Source organism: Rattus rattus, chromosome 6 (genome assembly GCF_011064425.1).
Source record: "Rattus rattus isolate New Zealand chromosome 6, Rrattus_CSIRO_v1, whole genome shotgun sequence".
Classification (NCBI taxonomy): domain Eukaryota; kingdom Metazoa; phylum Chordata; class Mammalia; order Rodentia; family Muridae; genus Rattus; species Rattus rattus.
The window spans coordinates 140,812,697-140,827,213 of NC_046159.1; the positions used below are offsets into that span (position 1 = coordinate 140,812,697).

The 14,517-nt window shown below is 40.0% G+C and overlaps 1 protein-coding gene across 1 annotated transcript in view; it reads right to left on the reverse strand.

The window, feature by feature from the left end:
* Positions 1-4,095: 4,095 nt before the first annotated feature.
* Crot (carnitine O-octanoyltransferase) overlaps positions 4,096-14,517 on the reverse strand; it is a 32,016-nt gene continuing 21,594 nt past the window's right edge. The window contains exons 10-17 of the mRNA XM_032907042.1: positions 13,178-13,261; positions 12,993-13,100; positions 12,631-12,761; positions 9,603-9,726; positions 8,735-8,813; positions 8,558-8,651; positions 8,340-8,459; positions 4,096-5,011 (exon numbers count right to left, since the gene is read on the reverse strand). Coding sequence (XP_032762933.1) covers positions 4,891-5,011; positions 8,340-8,459; positions 8,558-8,651; positions 8,735-8,813; positions 9,603-9,726; positions 12,631-12,761; positions 12,993-13,100; positions 13,178-13,261 — 861 coding nt within the window. The 3' untranslated portion in view covers positions 4,096-4,890. The remainder of the gene's footprint in view (positions 5,012-8,339; positions 8,460-8,557; positions 8,652-8,734; positions 8,814-9,602; positions 9,727-12,630; positions 12,762-12,992; positions 13,101-13,177; positions 13,262-14,517) is intronic.

Here is a 14,517-nt window from a genome sequence, read left to right on the forward strand (position 1 = left end):
TGTGTTGGAGCTTTCCATCTATTATCCTTTATAGGGCTGGATTTGTGGAAAGATATTGTGTAAAATTGGTTTTGTCATGGAATATCTTGGTTTCTCCAATATCATGGAATATCTATTGTAATTGAGAGTTTTGCTGTGTATAGTAGCCTGGGCTGGCATTTGTGTTTTCTTAGGGTTTGTATGACATCTACCCAGGATTTTCTAGTTTTCATAATTTCTGTTGAGAAGTCTCATGTAATTCTAATCGGTCTGCCTTTATATGTTACTTGACCTTTTTCCCTTACTGCTTTTAATATTCTTTATTTTGTGCATTTGGCCTTTAGATTATTATGTGATAGGAGGAACTTCTTTTCTGGTCCAATCTATTTGGAGTTCTGTGGGCTTATTGAATATTAATGGGCAGCTCTTTCTTTAGGTAAGGGAAGGTTTCTTCTATAATTTTGTTGAAGATATTTACTGGCCCTTTAAGTTAGAAGTCTTCACTCTCTTCTACACCTATTATCCTTAGGTTTGGTCTTCTTGTTTTGTCCTGGATTTCCTGGATGTTTTGGGTTAGGAGGTTTTTGCATTTTGCATTTCCTTTGACTGTTATGTCAATGTTTTCTATGATGTCTTCTGCACCTGAGATTCTCTCATCTATCTTTTGTATTCTATTGGTGATGCTTGCTTCTAAGACTCCTGATCTCTTTCTTAGGTTTTCTATATCCAGGGTTGTCTCCATTTGTGATTTCTTTGTTGTTTATATTTCCATTTTTAGATCCTGGATGGTTTTGTTCTATTCCTTCACTTGTTTGGCTGTGTTTTCCTGTAATTCTTTAAGGAATTTTTGTGTTTCCCCTTTAAGGGCTTCTACCTGTTTACCTGTGTTTGCCTGTATTTCTTTCTTTTTCTTATGGGGAAATTTTCTTCATTTTTAATTTACAGCAGGAAGAATAGAAACCATTCAGAAAACATTTTCCTTATTTTTAAGGGCAACTCAAAAACATTTTGCATGGTTTCCAGCAGCTGAGTTCTTCAACAGATCCATTGACTCCATGATGCTTTGCATGCACAATTAACAAAACTAAAACTTACCAAAAAAAAAAAAGAAGACATCTAGACTAGTTTTACATGCAAGTCTCAGGGACCCCAATTGGGTGCCAACTACTGTGTGGAACTGCCGTAAGCGACCGTGCAGCCAGAAAGGGGTTCATCTTAATATCTTTATTTCATTCACACAGTACAGCTGATTTTGAATGGGCAACAAGGATAGCAATTATATCTTCAGGAGACAGAATAAGATTAGCTGTTAATTTTTATCATAAAATCCTACTCCTGGCACTTGGGAATTCAGATTATCCAAGAAAGCTGCGCCTACCTATCACCTTACATTCAAAATTAAGAGTCACAATCAAAGAAGGTGGTCAGAAATGTTTTGTGTCCGTGGAAGTACGCTTTGCCTTCACCTAGAATTCACAGTCACACTGGTAGGTTTTGACACTACTTCTATCCCCTCCATAAGAACCATTTCAATGTAAGTCTCTATCTTCCAGAGTTTTCCAACTTATTCAGCTAATAATGTGGCATGTGAAACATTTAGGAAAAAGTCAATGTGAGGGTTTAAAACAAATCCACCAAGGTCATTGCTCTGTTCAAACGATTATTCATCTGAACCATAAGCAATGGAGTGAATGTATCCAAATCCATGACTGAAATAGAATGTTCTGAAAGAACTATCTTTATGTTCTAATCCCTGTTATGAATACAATTGTTTATGTAAATCACTCAGTGTCCTCAGACAGGTCAAATTGTGTAAAATAATGGGTATGGCTGGGGTAGGGGTAGGGGGGTCGAGGATTGCAACAGCTGCAACATAACCCACACATGTAAAACCAAAATCAGGTCAGGTCAGCTTACAAATATATATGTGGCTTGTAGCTGTGTGGCTCTCGCTGTTCCAAGCTGATCACAAGCAGAAAGACATGTACTGTACAGTAATTTGAGGTTGGCAGTGAAAGGAAGTAATTAAAAAAAAAAAAAACAAGTACAATTATAGAAAAGGCACAAAGAGCACTGACCCGTTTTTTGGTTGTTTTTTTTTTTTTTTTTTTTTTTTTTTTTTTAACCACAATTCTTTTTTTTTTTCTACCTCCCTTCTAAAGACACCAGCTTCAAACTCATTTGTGAATACTTTTAGGCTTCATAATGAGCCTTGAGTTTTAACTCACGGTTGGCAGCTAGACCATGTTGGTTTTTTGTTGTTTTTTTTTTTTTCCTGAAAGAAAAATCTCATACTATTTCTCACACTTAACCTGAGAATTTTAAACTTCACCTGGATTTCTTTAAGGGAGTTATTTATGTCCTTTCTAAAGTTCTCTATCATCATCATGAGATGTGATTTTAAATCAGAATTTTGCTTTTCCAGTGTGTTGGGGTATCCAGGGCTTGCTGTGGTGGGAGAACTGGGTTCTGATGATGTCAAGTAGCCTTGGTTTTTGTTGTTTATGTTCTTGCACTTGCCTCTTGCCATCTGGTTATCTCTGGTGTTAACTGGTCTTTCTGTCTCTGACTGTGGCTTGTCCCTCCTATAAGCAGTGTCAGCATTCCTGAGAGACCAGCTTTCTTTGGGCAAAATTTGGGTATGTAGAGCTGTGGCACAGGGTCAGCTCTGATCACATCCTTGCTCTCAGATGACACATGCCCCATCTCTCAATTTACACATTCTGCTGTGCCAAGTTGGAGTCACAGGTAGCTAACACAAGCCAATAATATCTGTAATTTCAGAGAGGAATATGCAGGAGGTTGTGACCTTTAGACCAGTCTAAAATACTTCATTTCCAAAGATGGCTTCTATCTGTAGCACCCTGGGTGCACACTACAAGACCCCTTCCAGGTTTTCCCATTTACTTTCTCTTTCTTTTTTATTCTTTTTTTATCTTTATTAACTTGAGTATTTCTTATTTACATTTCGATTGTTATTCCTCTTCCCAGTTTCTGGGCCAACATCCCCCTAATCCCTCCCCCTCCCCTTCTATATGGGCTTCCCCTCCCCATTCTCCCCCCATTACCACCCTCCCCACAACAATCTTGTTCACTGGGGATTCAGTCTTGGCAGGACCAAGGGCTTTCCCTTCCACTGGTGCTCTTACTAGGCTATTCCTTGCTACCTATGAGGTTGGAGCCCAGGGTCAGTCCATGTATAGTCTTTGGGTAGTGGCTTAGTCCCTGGAAGCTCTGGTTGCTTGGCATTGTTGTTCATATGGGGTCTCGAGCCCCTTCAAGCTCTTCCAGTCCTTTCTCTGATTCCTTCAACGGGGGTTCCGTTCTCAGTTCAGTGGTTTGCTGCTGGCATTTGTCTATGTATTTGCTGTATTCTGGGTGTGTCTCTCAGGAGAGATCTACATCCGGTTCCTGTCGGCCTGCACTTCTTTGCTTCATCCATCTTATCTAGTTTGGTGGCTGTATATGTATGGGCCACATGTGGAGCAGGCTCTGAATGGGTGTTCCTTCTGCCTCTGTTCTAAACTTTGCTTCCCTATTCCCTGCCAAGGGTATTCTTGTTCCCCTTTTAAAGAAGGAGTGAAGCATTCGCATTTTGGTCATCCTTCTTGAGTTTCATGTGTTCTGTGCATCTAGGGTAATTCAAGTATTTGGGCTAATAGCCACTTATCAATGAGTGCATACCATGTGTGTTTTTCTGTGATTGGGTTACCTCACTCAGGATATTTTCCAGATCCATCCATTTGCCTATGAATTTCATAAAGTCATTGTTGTTGATAGCTGAGTAATATTCCCTTGTGTAGATGTATCACATTTTCTGTATCCATTCCTCTGTTGAAGGGCATCTGGGATCTTTCCAGCTTCTGGCTATTATAAATAAGGCTGCTATGAACATAGTAGAGCACATGTCTTTGTTATATCACTTCAAAAGACGCACTATACACACTTACCTTTTTCAAGGGTTCCAGGCTTACCCTCCCCACAAAATTGAACCTGGAACCTATGAAATAAGAGCCAGTGCTCTTAATCTCTGAGCCATCTCTTCAGTCCAGACACTAAGTTTTAAGTGGATTATTACACAATATTTAGCTGATATAAGAAAATATGAAGAAAGCAATCAGGAATCATTTTTATTGAAAATAAATGAGAAATTACAAGGATTCTGGATGCTTTATTCTTTGAGAATATAAACCACACTGAATTACAATGGGAGAATGTCTATATGCTAACATTTTGAATAACGGTGTGAAATAATTATAAAGTTCTGAGAATCATACTCGACATTTAACCCTTTAAAAGCCACTAGCTCTACCAAGTAGATTTAAATGGAAGTGTTTTAATTTTATATTCACAAAATTAATTATAACATATCATAATGAGTTTTGCTAATATTCTTTTCTAATACAACTTGATACTTTTGTCTGTTCAAAGGAGCTATTTTAGATCAATATTGAACAATAGTGGTTTTCCCATGAAATCTCATAGGCTTGTACTCCTGTGCTGGATGTAGAAGGCACTGATGTCAGGGAAATTAGCATCTAACCATGGGCTTTATACCCTCTGGCCATTAGAAAGTATTAAAGTGCTTGAGAAATACTCTATAATTATGTTCACAGAGGACTTGCAACCTATACATGTGCCAACAAAAATATTTTAACATTAGAGTAGGATTTGTATTGTTAAAATATACAGATGTGCATTGTTGAGGCTTAAAACATTGCATAGTTCTATTCACTATGTCTGAGTTTGCATTGCTCTTGCAACACAGAAGGCTTTAAGGTAGGATAAATCTAGAGTGCATCCCTCTCTAATCCCTGCATTAACAGGTTTCCTTTAGGTCAACATTCCTTCCATGTCGTATCACCATCCCACTCTCCGTACCCAGTTTCTGTGACCTATGTCTCTGAGTCTCTAAAGATGAGCCGTGTTCATCAGCTGTATCATATCGTGGAAAGCATGAAAAATCATCTCCACTAACTTTTCTGCATCAGTCTCCAGACATGACCTCCAGGATGAACATGTCACCACAAACCTGTGAAATACACAGCACATGAACCATTAAGTCATAGGTTCCAAGTTGTGATGCTGGGTGTTCAGACATAAAATGTGAGTTCTTGGTGATGTTATGTATATGTAACTTGACAGAGGAAGACAGAACCACAGTTAACACATTTATACCATGCTGTGGAATCCCTACCTCAATGGATTAGACAATGCCCAAGGACAATAGTCCACAAGCACTTTTTGGACAAAGTTGCAGAAGCTTATGTCTAAACACAAATAACCAAACAGCCAAACAATCAACCAACCACTAATCAAGCACAAACCAATCAATCAACCAGCCAACCAATCAATCAACCAACTAACCGCCAACCAACCAACCCTCAACCACATTCCAATCAACCACCAAACTAACCAAAGAAACAAACAAAACCCCACAAGAAACTTCTTCCTAAAAGTTGATACTAGAATGGGCTACAGTATGATCTCATGCCATTCTCTGTAAGGAAATCTGACCTGTTTATCACTCGACAAGCATTTTTTAAATGACAGATAAGATACTAAGAAAAGCTATTTCTACATGAGCTAAAATGGTCTCCTAAGACAAGGCTTGCCTTCTACCATCTCCTAATGGTACAATTCCAGATCTGGAAAGTAAGCAAAGGAACCCCAGGGAGCTCAAGTAAATAGGAGAAAAACCTCGCTTTTGCTAGACTCCCAACAGAATATGTGGTTCCTACCTTTTGTGGACTAGCCTTGCAAAGTCTTAAAGAAGCTTATGGATAAATATCAAAGACAAATATACAGAGTAAAGATTCTGGCCAGCCATGCGACCTTCACATCATTGGAAACAATGGTAAAGCACATCTTTGACGTGGGCTTTAGCTCAAGCAAAATGGAATAGAAGCACGCTCTTGCCCCCCTGTCCTAATATTTAGTGATGAAGCTTTTAGGGGAGCAATGTTAGAGAATGAACCTGGGCCTTTCATGCTAAGAAGTTAAGCTATAGTTCAGTTACACTCTTAGACAGAGGAAGCTGGCTTTGGGTGCTTATAGCATATACTGAAACATATATAGGAATCCTGAAGTCGTACCTTATTTTTATCTAATAATTCAAGAGCAATATGAGTTATATTCCAACTGTACTGTGAACAAAATTCTCAAATATTTAATAATATCAAAACTGTTTTTAAAATTATTTGTATTTAAGAATTTAGTTTTTCAAATAGCTCAGTTATGTTTCTGAATGACATAAACAGCCTTTTGTACTTGGACGATTCATAAAGAAACTTGGATGACATTGAACAGTGAAAAATGCATTGAAGTTATACTACTTTTGTCTCCAAACTAGTACAATACTTCATAAAAATGTACAGTTGGAAATCACATGATGAAATAACAAAGGGCATATTATGCCTCTAGCATATATACTAATTTGCAATGGTAGGAAAACATGATAGCAAAGTAATTAAACAATGTAGATTTATCTCATAGGAGACTATAAATGACTCTTTACTACATGGATAAGCCCTTCATATGAAAGCCTGAGCTATTTAAACTTATGATATCTAAAGCAGAGTTCATGGCAGTGAGAACATTTGAAGTCACTGAAAATGAGATAAAAGGGTGCAGCGTAATTATGGTTTAGAGTACTGAAAATGATGCGCACATTATTACAAAATGGAAGCATCATCCAATGATTGTCCTGTACAATGCAATAGAAATGTTAAGTAGCTTTCTGTTTTTCATATTTCATATCTTTTTCACAAAAGAATGTAGCACACTTAAAGAAAAGTGCTATGTCAAACCATTTTAAATCATACAATCTTCAAGTTTGACAATGAAAAGAAAAATTGACACAATCCCCAAGTGTTTCATCTGAGAGATAGCAGTGTCAATTAGGCTTGCAGGAAGGGCCATTTAGTAAATATTTATGTGCATCAGTGTTGGGGTATCCCTCCATATAGCTCAAAGAAGAAAACTTGGCAAATTAAACAAGTGCACCCACCTTGAGGTGGGAGCTTATTGAAAATTCAGGGAATACGCTTAGTGTGGCTGGAGTAAATGAAATATGGTGTACATCACAGAAGACAGAGTCAAGACATGACATCAAGAGTGCAATCATACGGTCTCTGGCAAGACTTGACATTTTACTGAATGGTTTTAAAGAATGACATGACCTGAGTTTTTCCACCATGTAGGTTGCAGAGTCATCAGGCTTAGAAGGAAGTACCTTTAACCACTGAGCCACCTGGCCGGGCACCGAGCACGGCTTCCACAGAAAGGACAGCTCATGGTTCATAGGGTATAGCATGTAAGTGAAAAGGGATGGTGGCTTGGCTCATGTACCAGCAGCAGACTCTAGAAAGCTGTATCTGATGTGGTAACAGGTGATGTCCTTCATGGACTTCATTACTGACTCCTACCTCCAAGTTGAGGATAAAGCCTTTAAGAAGAGGATCTCCTTTGTCTTCTGTCCTTAGCACCAAAACACAGGGCATACTGTTACGGTCCTCTAAATAATTCCTAAATGAGTGAATGGATCTTCATCCCAGGATCATTGAAAGTCATTTAAGAAAGTGAGCTATCTGTGGCCCAAACGCATGCCACTGAGTATAACACAGAGCCTATTATGTATCAGGGAATATGTTAAAACTGATGCTCAATTATTACTTTGGGCATCCTGAGTAAGCTTGAACTCTTTTATGGAAAAATATCAAGATCGATGTAAAACTTGTTATTTAAGTTTTAATTTGTCCCTCAGTATACACAAATGGAATCCTATTGTGCTATACAACCTCAGAAGCCTACAGTGATAAGTGACACTTATGTAACTAACTGCACACAAGTCATCCGGCAGGGAAGCAGAAAATAAGATCTGCCAGAAGGAAATGTATGAAAACAATACTCTAGAAACTAAAATACTAATGGACTATTCATATTATTACTCAGTTTTCTGCGTCCCACATGAAATGCCCCAAGCTTGACTTTAGACTACAGGTAGACCCACAAATATAGAGGGCTATATACACTTTAACTTGCCAAAAATACCCTGTACGGTGAAATATGTTTTTTTAAATGTACAGGTTTCACAGATGATGTCACTGTAACACAGGATGTTACTGAAATATCCTGAAATGTCGATCAGCATAAAAGCCCCCAGATGGTGATTTTACAAGGATCTCAAAAGCAGAGGAGAGAAATATAATACATGTTAAGTACCCAGGTGGCAAAGTGTCTGGTCCTGTAGCAAATGGCAGGTAACGTGAATAAGATCACAGAATAGAAAAATACTAAAATCAGAAACGAGTTACGCTTCTTACTGTATCTGAAGATTAAGGGCAGTAGAGTAGGCTTACCTGTCATCTCTGATGTGGTAGAAAAAGCCGTATCCATTATGTACCATGGGGACCACGACTCCCTGAATTCGTAAGTAACCAACCAGACTTGTTGACAGCACAAAATTCCCACCTCCTCCACTGTGCAGCACAAAGAAAAGATGTCCATTAGGCTGCAGATGCTGTGCTCCTTCTAATACCCAGAGAGAACCATGTGATGCACCATTACCCCAAATTACCTTCTGGAGAAAAGTGGATCCTCAAACAGTTCTGGAACAGGGAGGCCTTCCTCTTTTGCTATGAGCAAAAGGCCTAAAAGGTGACGGTCAAATCCTGCAAGGAAATTCCAAGCCTGACATCAGAAAAAAGTTTCCAATAAAAGATTTTTTAAACAAGAACGATTCAAGCTTAAGTACCTTTTCCATGGGAACAATCTCTCATCATCTTGTTATGCTTTGCAAAAGCGTCTAACATCTTTTGCTGACGTTCAAGGAGCTGTGTCACAAATGAAAACAGTTAATTTTCAAAACAGATCTATACATGAACAACACCAAACTCTACGAAACCCAAAGCAGCAAGAGAAGACTCATCCAGTGGCTGGGGCGGGGTAAGGGAGGAGGAGGAAAGACCCCTCAGTAGAACTCTGAGACTTGCTTCCCTCTCTCCTTAGTCACACCGCCCTGCCTTCCCCGTAAGCCTTGATTTTTTTTTTATTGTCTTCTTCCCTAAAATTGGAAAGAGCAGTGTTGACAACTGCTTTGAGACACTTGTAATATTAATAAAAAAAAGTGGAACTTAAAAATTAAAATATAACTAACTACAAAATTAATCCCTCTATAAACTAACCTAATCATGTCTTTCCAACTAAAACAGGCAAGATTTCAAAATGACAGGGAAGAAACACACTGTTGTCTAAATACTTAAAAGTATTCAAAACTCAACCCATACATCAGGTTCTAGTCCTAGTGACTTCAAAAAAGAACTAGACACTCGCTGCATGATGAAAAGCATCCTTCTAAAGGTCTTTGCAAAGTTCTACTTTGTACTGATGCTGGTCTAAAGGTAGATGAACATTGCTGAAAACCTCAGTACTGAAGACGTCTGCCTTAGAAAATGACACCAATGGGCTTTTCAGATCTGATGCCTCATCCTCCTGGGCACATATATCAGTGGCAAATTAATACTTGGCAAACCTTAGGAAAATGTCTTAAAATAATCAGGGGAATAGAAGCAAAAACGCCATCGAGAGGCCAGTTCTGTCAGTCTTTTCTGTCCAATACTCACACTGGCAGAAGGATCCTGCATGGACTGGCACCACCTGACGGCCTCCACTGTACAAGATCGCACAGTCTCTGTTCGGCCATGGTAAAAGTATCTTGTCATAGCTGTTTCATAGCAGCAACCGGGGCTAAAATAGTTTTAAGGGTATCAGAAGATAATTTTCTAATGTTATTACAAAGATAGCCACATGCTAAAACAATTTTCTGATCACAGACCGAGACTACAAGTCAGCCTAAAAGTGTTACTTTCTATAAAGGCTGTTTTCAAAACCAGAGAATAAGAAAACAGTCTGATAACTTTGCCTATTTTTTTCTTTTGCTTCCTTTCTTTTGTGTTTCTGAGACATAGTTTCTCTGTATAACATCCCTGGCTGCCTTGGAACTTGCTCTGTATCTGTACACCAGGCTGGCCTGGAAGGCACAGAAGCCTGCCTGCCTCTGCCCCCTGAGTGCTGGGACTAAAGGCGTGTGCAGTCGCCACCCGGCTGGCAGAGGTTACTGTCTAGGCTCAGCGGCTTTAGGATGTAAGCACTGTGGGCTGTGACAGGCATTCTCCAAGAAGGCCCCCAAGGTCCTACGCTGCGTGCTATTTGTGCTTTGGCACACTGTGAATGTGGAGTGGAATTAGTGACTTGCATTTAATGCAGAGAATACAGCAAAAGTAAAGGGCCATACGGTTACAAATAGAGTTGTCCTTTTTACTTCCTTGCTTTGAAAAAAGCCAACTAGCGTGGTGCGACTGGTTCTGTGGAGTTAAAAACTGAAGAGAAAGGGCCTCACACTAGAAGACACTGGGGATTCAGGAAGCTACACAAAACTACACAGAAATTAATAGGAAATGCAACAGGAGGAAGACAGGGAACGGGATGCTTAGGCTTAAACATTTAAAGGCAGATCAATCAAGTGCAACACGTGGGCCTACACAGCCTGCTACCCATGTTTCCCATGATGCTGTAACACACAGTTTGCAGCAGGCCAGCCTTACATATGCCACAGGTAAGGAAGGCTGTTTTTTCTTAAAGGTTGCTTAAGGCTTTGCAGAACTGTCAAGAGAGCCAGCGTTTTCAGGCCAATTCGTGGATGGAAGATGAAAACAGTTGAAGTTTGATAAGCTGTTAAATGCCACTTTCCTCTGCCCAAAGGATCTGTTACTTCTTAAGACTCGTGAACAGAAAGAATGCAGGACGAACAGGAAATTACTGGTAAGGCAGAGAAACTGAACTGGGCTTTCAGTAGTCTCAGTGACAGGTAAAACAATACTAGCATTCACAGTTACGAGGAGCCGGGGTAGCAGTGGCCATGACTAGTCAGCCCATCCATGCATCTCAGTCCAGACAGAAAACACTTGACACATGTATGCTCATTCAATCAAAACTCAATAGCACAGGAACAGCAGGCCAGGCTCTCAACAGCATAAGGGTTCTGTGAGAGCCCAGCTCACATGGGAGCGAATGTCTACTTCTCCATCCCCAGCCACACAACAGCACCACGAGAAAAATATAGGCGAGAACCAAGCTGAAGTGAGGAAAACCAACACTCCTCACAGAGCAGCTGACTTTGAATTTAGAAAACCCAAAACGTTTTGTTTTAACTGGTGGGAACTAAGACCATGACATTTCAGGATATAAAATCAAGAGGTAAAATCAGATGATTTGATGTAATGAACAGAAATTTAGAAAACCACTCCATTTACAAAAGCGTTGAAAAGAAGATTAAATTTAAGGAAACGTACAGGAGTGGATACTGAAACTTAACTACTGGTGGGAAAAAAGGAAGGCTTAAATCTACATTCAGGCAGCAGTTCAACTAAAAGTGGCTTAAAGACTCACATGCAAATCTTAACACTGCTTTTTGTAAAGTTAGAATAATTCATTCTAAAATTTATATACAATTTCAAGAATTCCAAAATCGACAGAACAATCTGTAAAGAAGGAAATGTTGAACAAGTCACCTTTCAGTTTAGAACAACGAAACTAATTTTTAGAAAAGAAGGAGAAAGACAACTGAAGAGAGCTGAGAACAAGGTGTCCCACCTCCCGTCAACAGACTTTCAGAGGTGGAACGAAGACCATTCACCTGGACAAAGCAGTGTTCTCCACAGTGGAAGGAGAGCTGGATAGCCACTGGAAAAGGCATAAATTAATTTCATGTATTAACTTCCTTGGAAGACACATGCCCAGAAAGTATGGGTGTTTGTAGATGACTTCAGCATTTGTACCAGTGGACTATATGGATGAGAAAAATCTTGTCCTTACCATGTGAGTGGGCATCACCTAATCTAGTGAAAAAAATTAATCTACAGAAAAAAATGAGTTTGAGGACAGGAAAAGTTACCATCTGAGCTGGAGTGTGTATTGTTTCCTGCCTTGGACATAGGAGCTCCTGGTCACTGGGCCTTTGGAACTGGACTGGAACTTATGTCACTTGATTCTCCTGTCAAGAATGGTGCTCACATGGAATCGTAGCAGCAACTTGCCGTTTCTTTGGTTGGCATATCATGGGGCCTCTACAGTTATGTAACCCAGTTTCCATAATAAACTTCTTCCCTTAAATACCCACAAAAAACTGCATGGACACACACATCGAATCCCAACATCGAGTCTTTTCTTCCCCCATATAAAAAGATGAACTTAAATGGATTATAGATCTACAGAAAGAACTCAACAATTTTGAAAGAAAATGGGAAAATCCTCGGTGCTTGGGATTTGCTTGATTTCGTTGATAAAAAAGGAAATACATTGGATTTCATCAGAATGTAGCAGAATGTGTGGGTCAAAGGGCACCTTGAAGAGAGCGAATGGTATGGGACAGAACAGGCGTGCACAGGGGTTTCACATGGTAGGGCATTCTCAGAGCCTAGGTCCTTCAAATGATCCCGACGAAGAATCAACAGAAAAACACACACAACTGTCACAGACTGGGCTCTACCAATCTGATGGGACCCCAAGGGAAGAACAGGTGAGAAAATGCACTGTGAAGTGAGGAAGCAATGGCCGTGTAAAGTCACGATATGAACCAGGACAACGGCTTACCGTCCATGAAGTCTGTAGTAGGCGAGCTGCAGTGCGAGCTGGATAAAGGTGTCAGGGTGAAGGGCCTCCTTCTTAGTGAGCTTTTTGCCAAAAGATGTGAAGGTAGATGCTGCTATCTGTAAATCAGATGCCTAACGGGAACCAAGCAGAAGCAGTGAAAAATCACAGAAACGTGACACTCCAAGTTCAAAGGGGACCAAAGGATTACTTGCATTAATCACCAGGCATAAAGAATTAGAGGTATTAAGGTTATAATTTTAAGATATGTTATGAAGCCATGTTTTGAGTAATAACCACATTTTCATATATGTCAGCTAATAGAAAGAACACATTACTAACTTAAAAGAAACACTAAAACCTACCGCTTTGAGGTGTTGGGCTTTGGCTTGGTAGACATCATTCAGTATCTTCTCATCCACAGTGAAAGCCAGCTCCTCCGGCAACGGTATATCCCGGACTTTTTCTGAACCCTGAAAATAGAAGACTTTAAATATTTCTGTGGGGAAAAAAACCAGTAGAGAAGGACGACGGGCTTGTCCTGACGTACCTTCCATCTCCCTTCCGTCTCTAGGAGCCTCTCATCAACATAGTGAGCAATGTTCACCATAACCATTGCATCATAAGGAGCATGCTAAAATGAGAACACACGAGGTTGAGTAGCTTGTGTCAAATCAAAATCTGACCCACAATGTCTCACTTTCTTTACTTTGAACTGATAAGGTATGTCCGCCTTCCAGTATCTGACTCCCTAATGATACAACTCTGTCTTACAATACAGGAACTGCTGATTTTCAAGACAAGGAAAAAATGAGCAAGTATTCAAAAATGAAAGCACACGGTAGGGCTCTTGGAGTTTGACTGGAACTACAATCCGAAGACATTACTGGGAGTTGGAGCAGGTATATCCTGTGTCTTGTGAGAATATTATAGAATATTATAGAAATATAAAGAGTGTAGAAATCAGGTGAGGACAGCAGACTGCAGCAATTAAGAAGAACGTGAACATCTGGCTAAGAGAGGTTCACCAAGAACTAGAAAGCAGGGCTAGTGTGCACAGATCTACACGGATGCCTAGATTCTGTAGAAATAACTCGTAATGCCAAGTGCTGTGAGAAGGATGGGCTGTGCTACTTTTGTGCCCACCTACTTTTGGAATAGCTATGTCACTATTCTTTAGGCAACCACAATAGCCCTCGTATTGCACTGAAGGAGACCCATCTGCCCACAATGTTCCGAGGGTAGACAGCAGCCTAAGCCAGGCTAATGAGAGCACACTTAACCCCCAAGGACTACGTTTCACACAAGCCAATAGCAACCAGTGAGAACTACTCCAGGACCTCTTCTGGAGCTACTGGAACATGCTGGCTAGTCACACAGCTAGGAGAGCCGCGGTGACCTTAAATCTGCAAATACAATAACCACATCAGGCACTGCACCTGAAAAGCAGCTCTAACTGCAAAAATGAGGACATATTTTATAGTGACAATATTCACACACTTCATGCATGGGTTTCCCATATCTAAGAATATAACTAAGCCAACATCTTCCTAAGCTAATGCCAGATTAAATTCCATCAAATAAAACTGAGTAAGTTATGCTTAATAAAACCACTAACACAAGATCAGGGATGTAGCTCAGAGTAGCTCATTGGCCTAACACGCACACAGAACCCTCTGTTCACGCTCCACACCAAGACAGACAGACGCCCACTGAAGCCTGAGGTTTGGGGTTTTGTTTTATATCATTCCCTGGTTCACAGATTTCCTGAATGGAAGACTAAGACAGAGCTGGTCAAATCCATGGGAAACAGTACAAGAGAAACAAGAAAGTAGTCATTTTGTGAAGGGTAAAATGGTAGCAGTCCCTAGACTTTTTACTATCCATGGT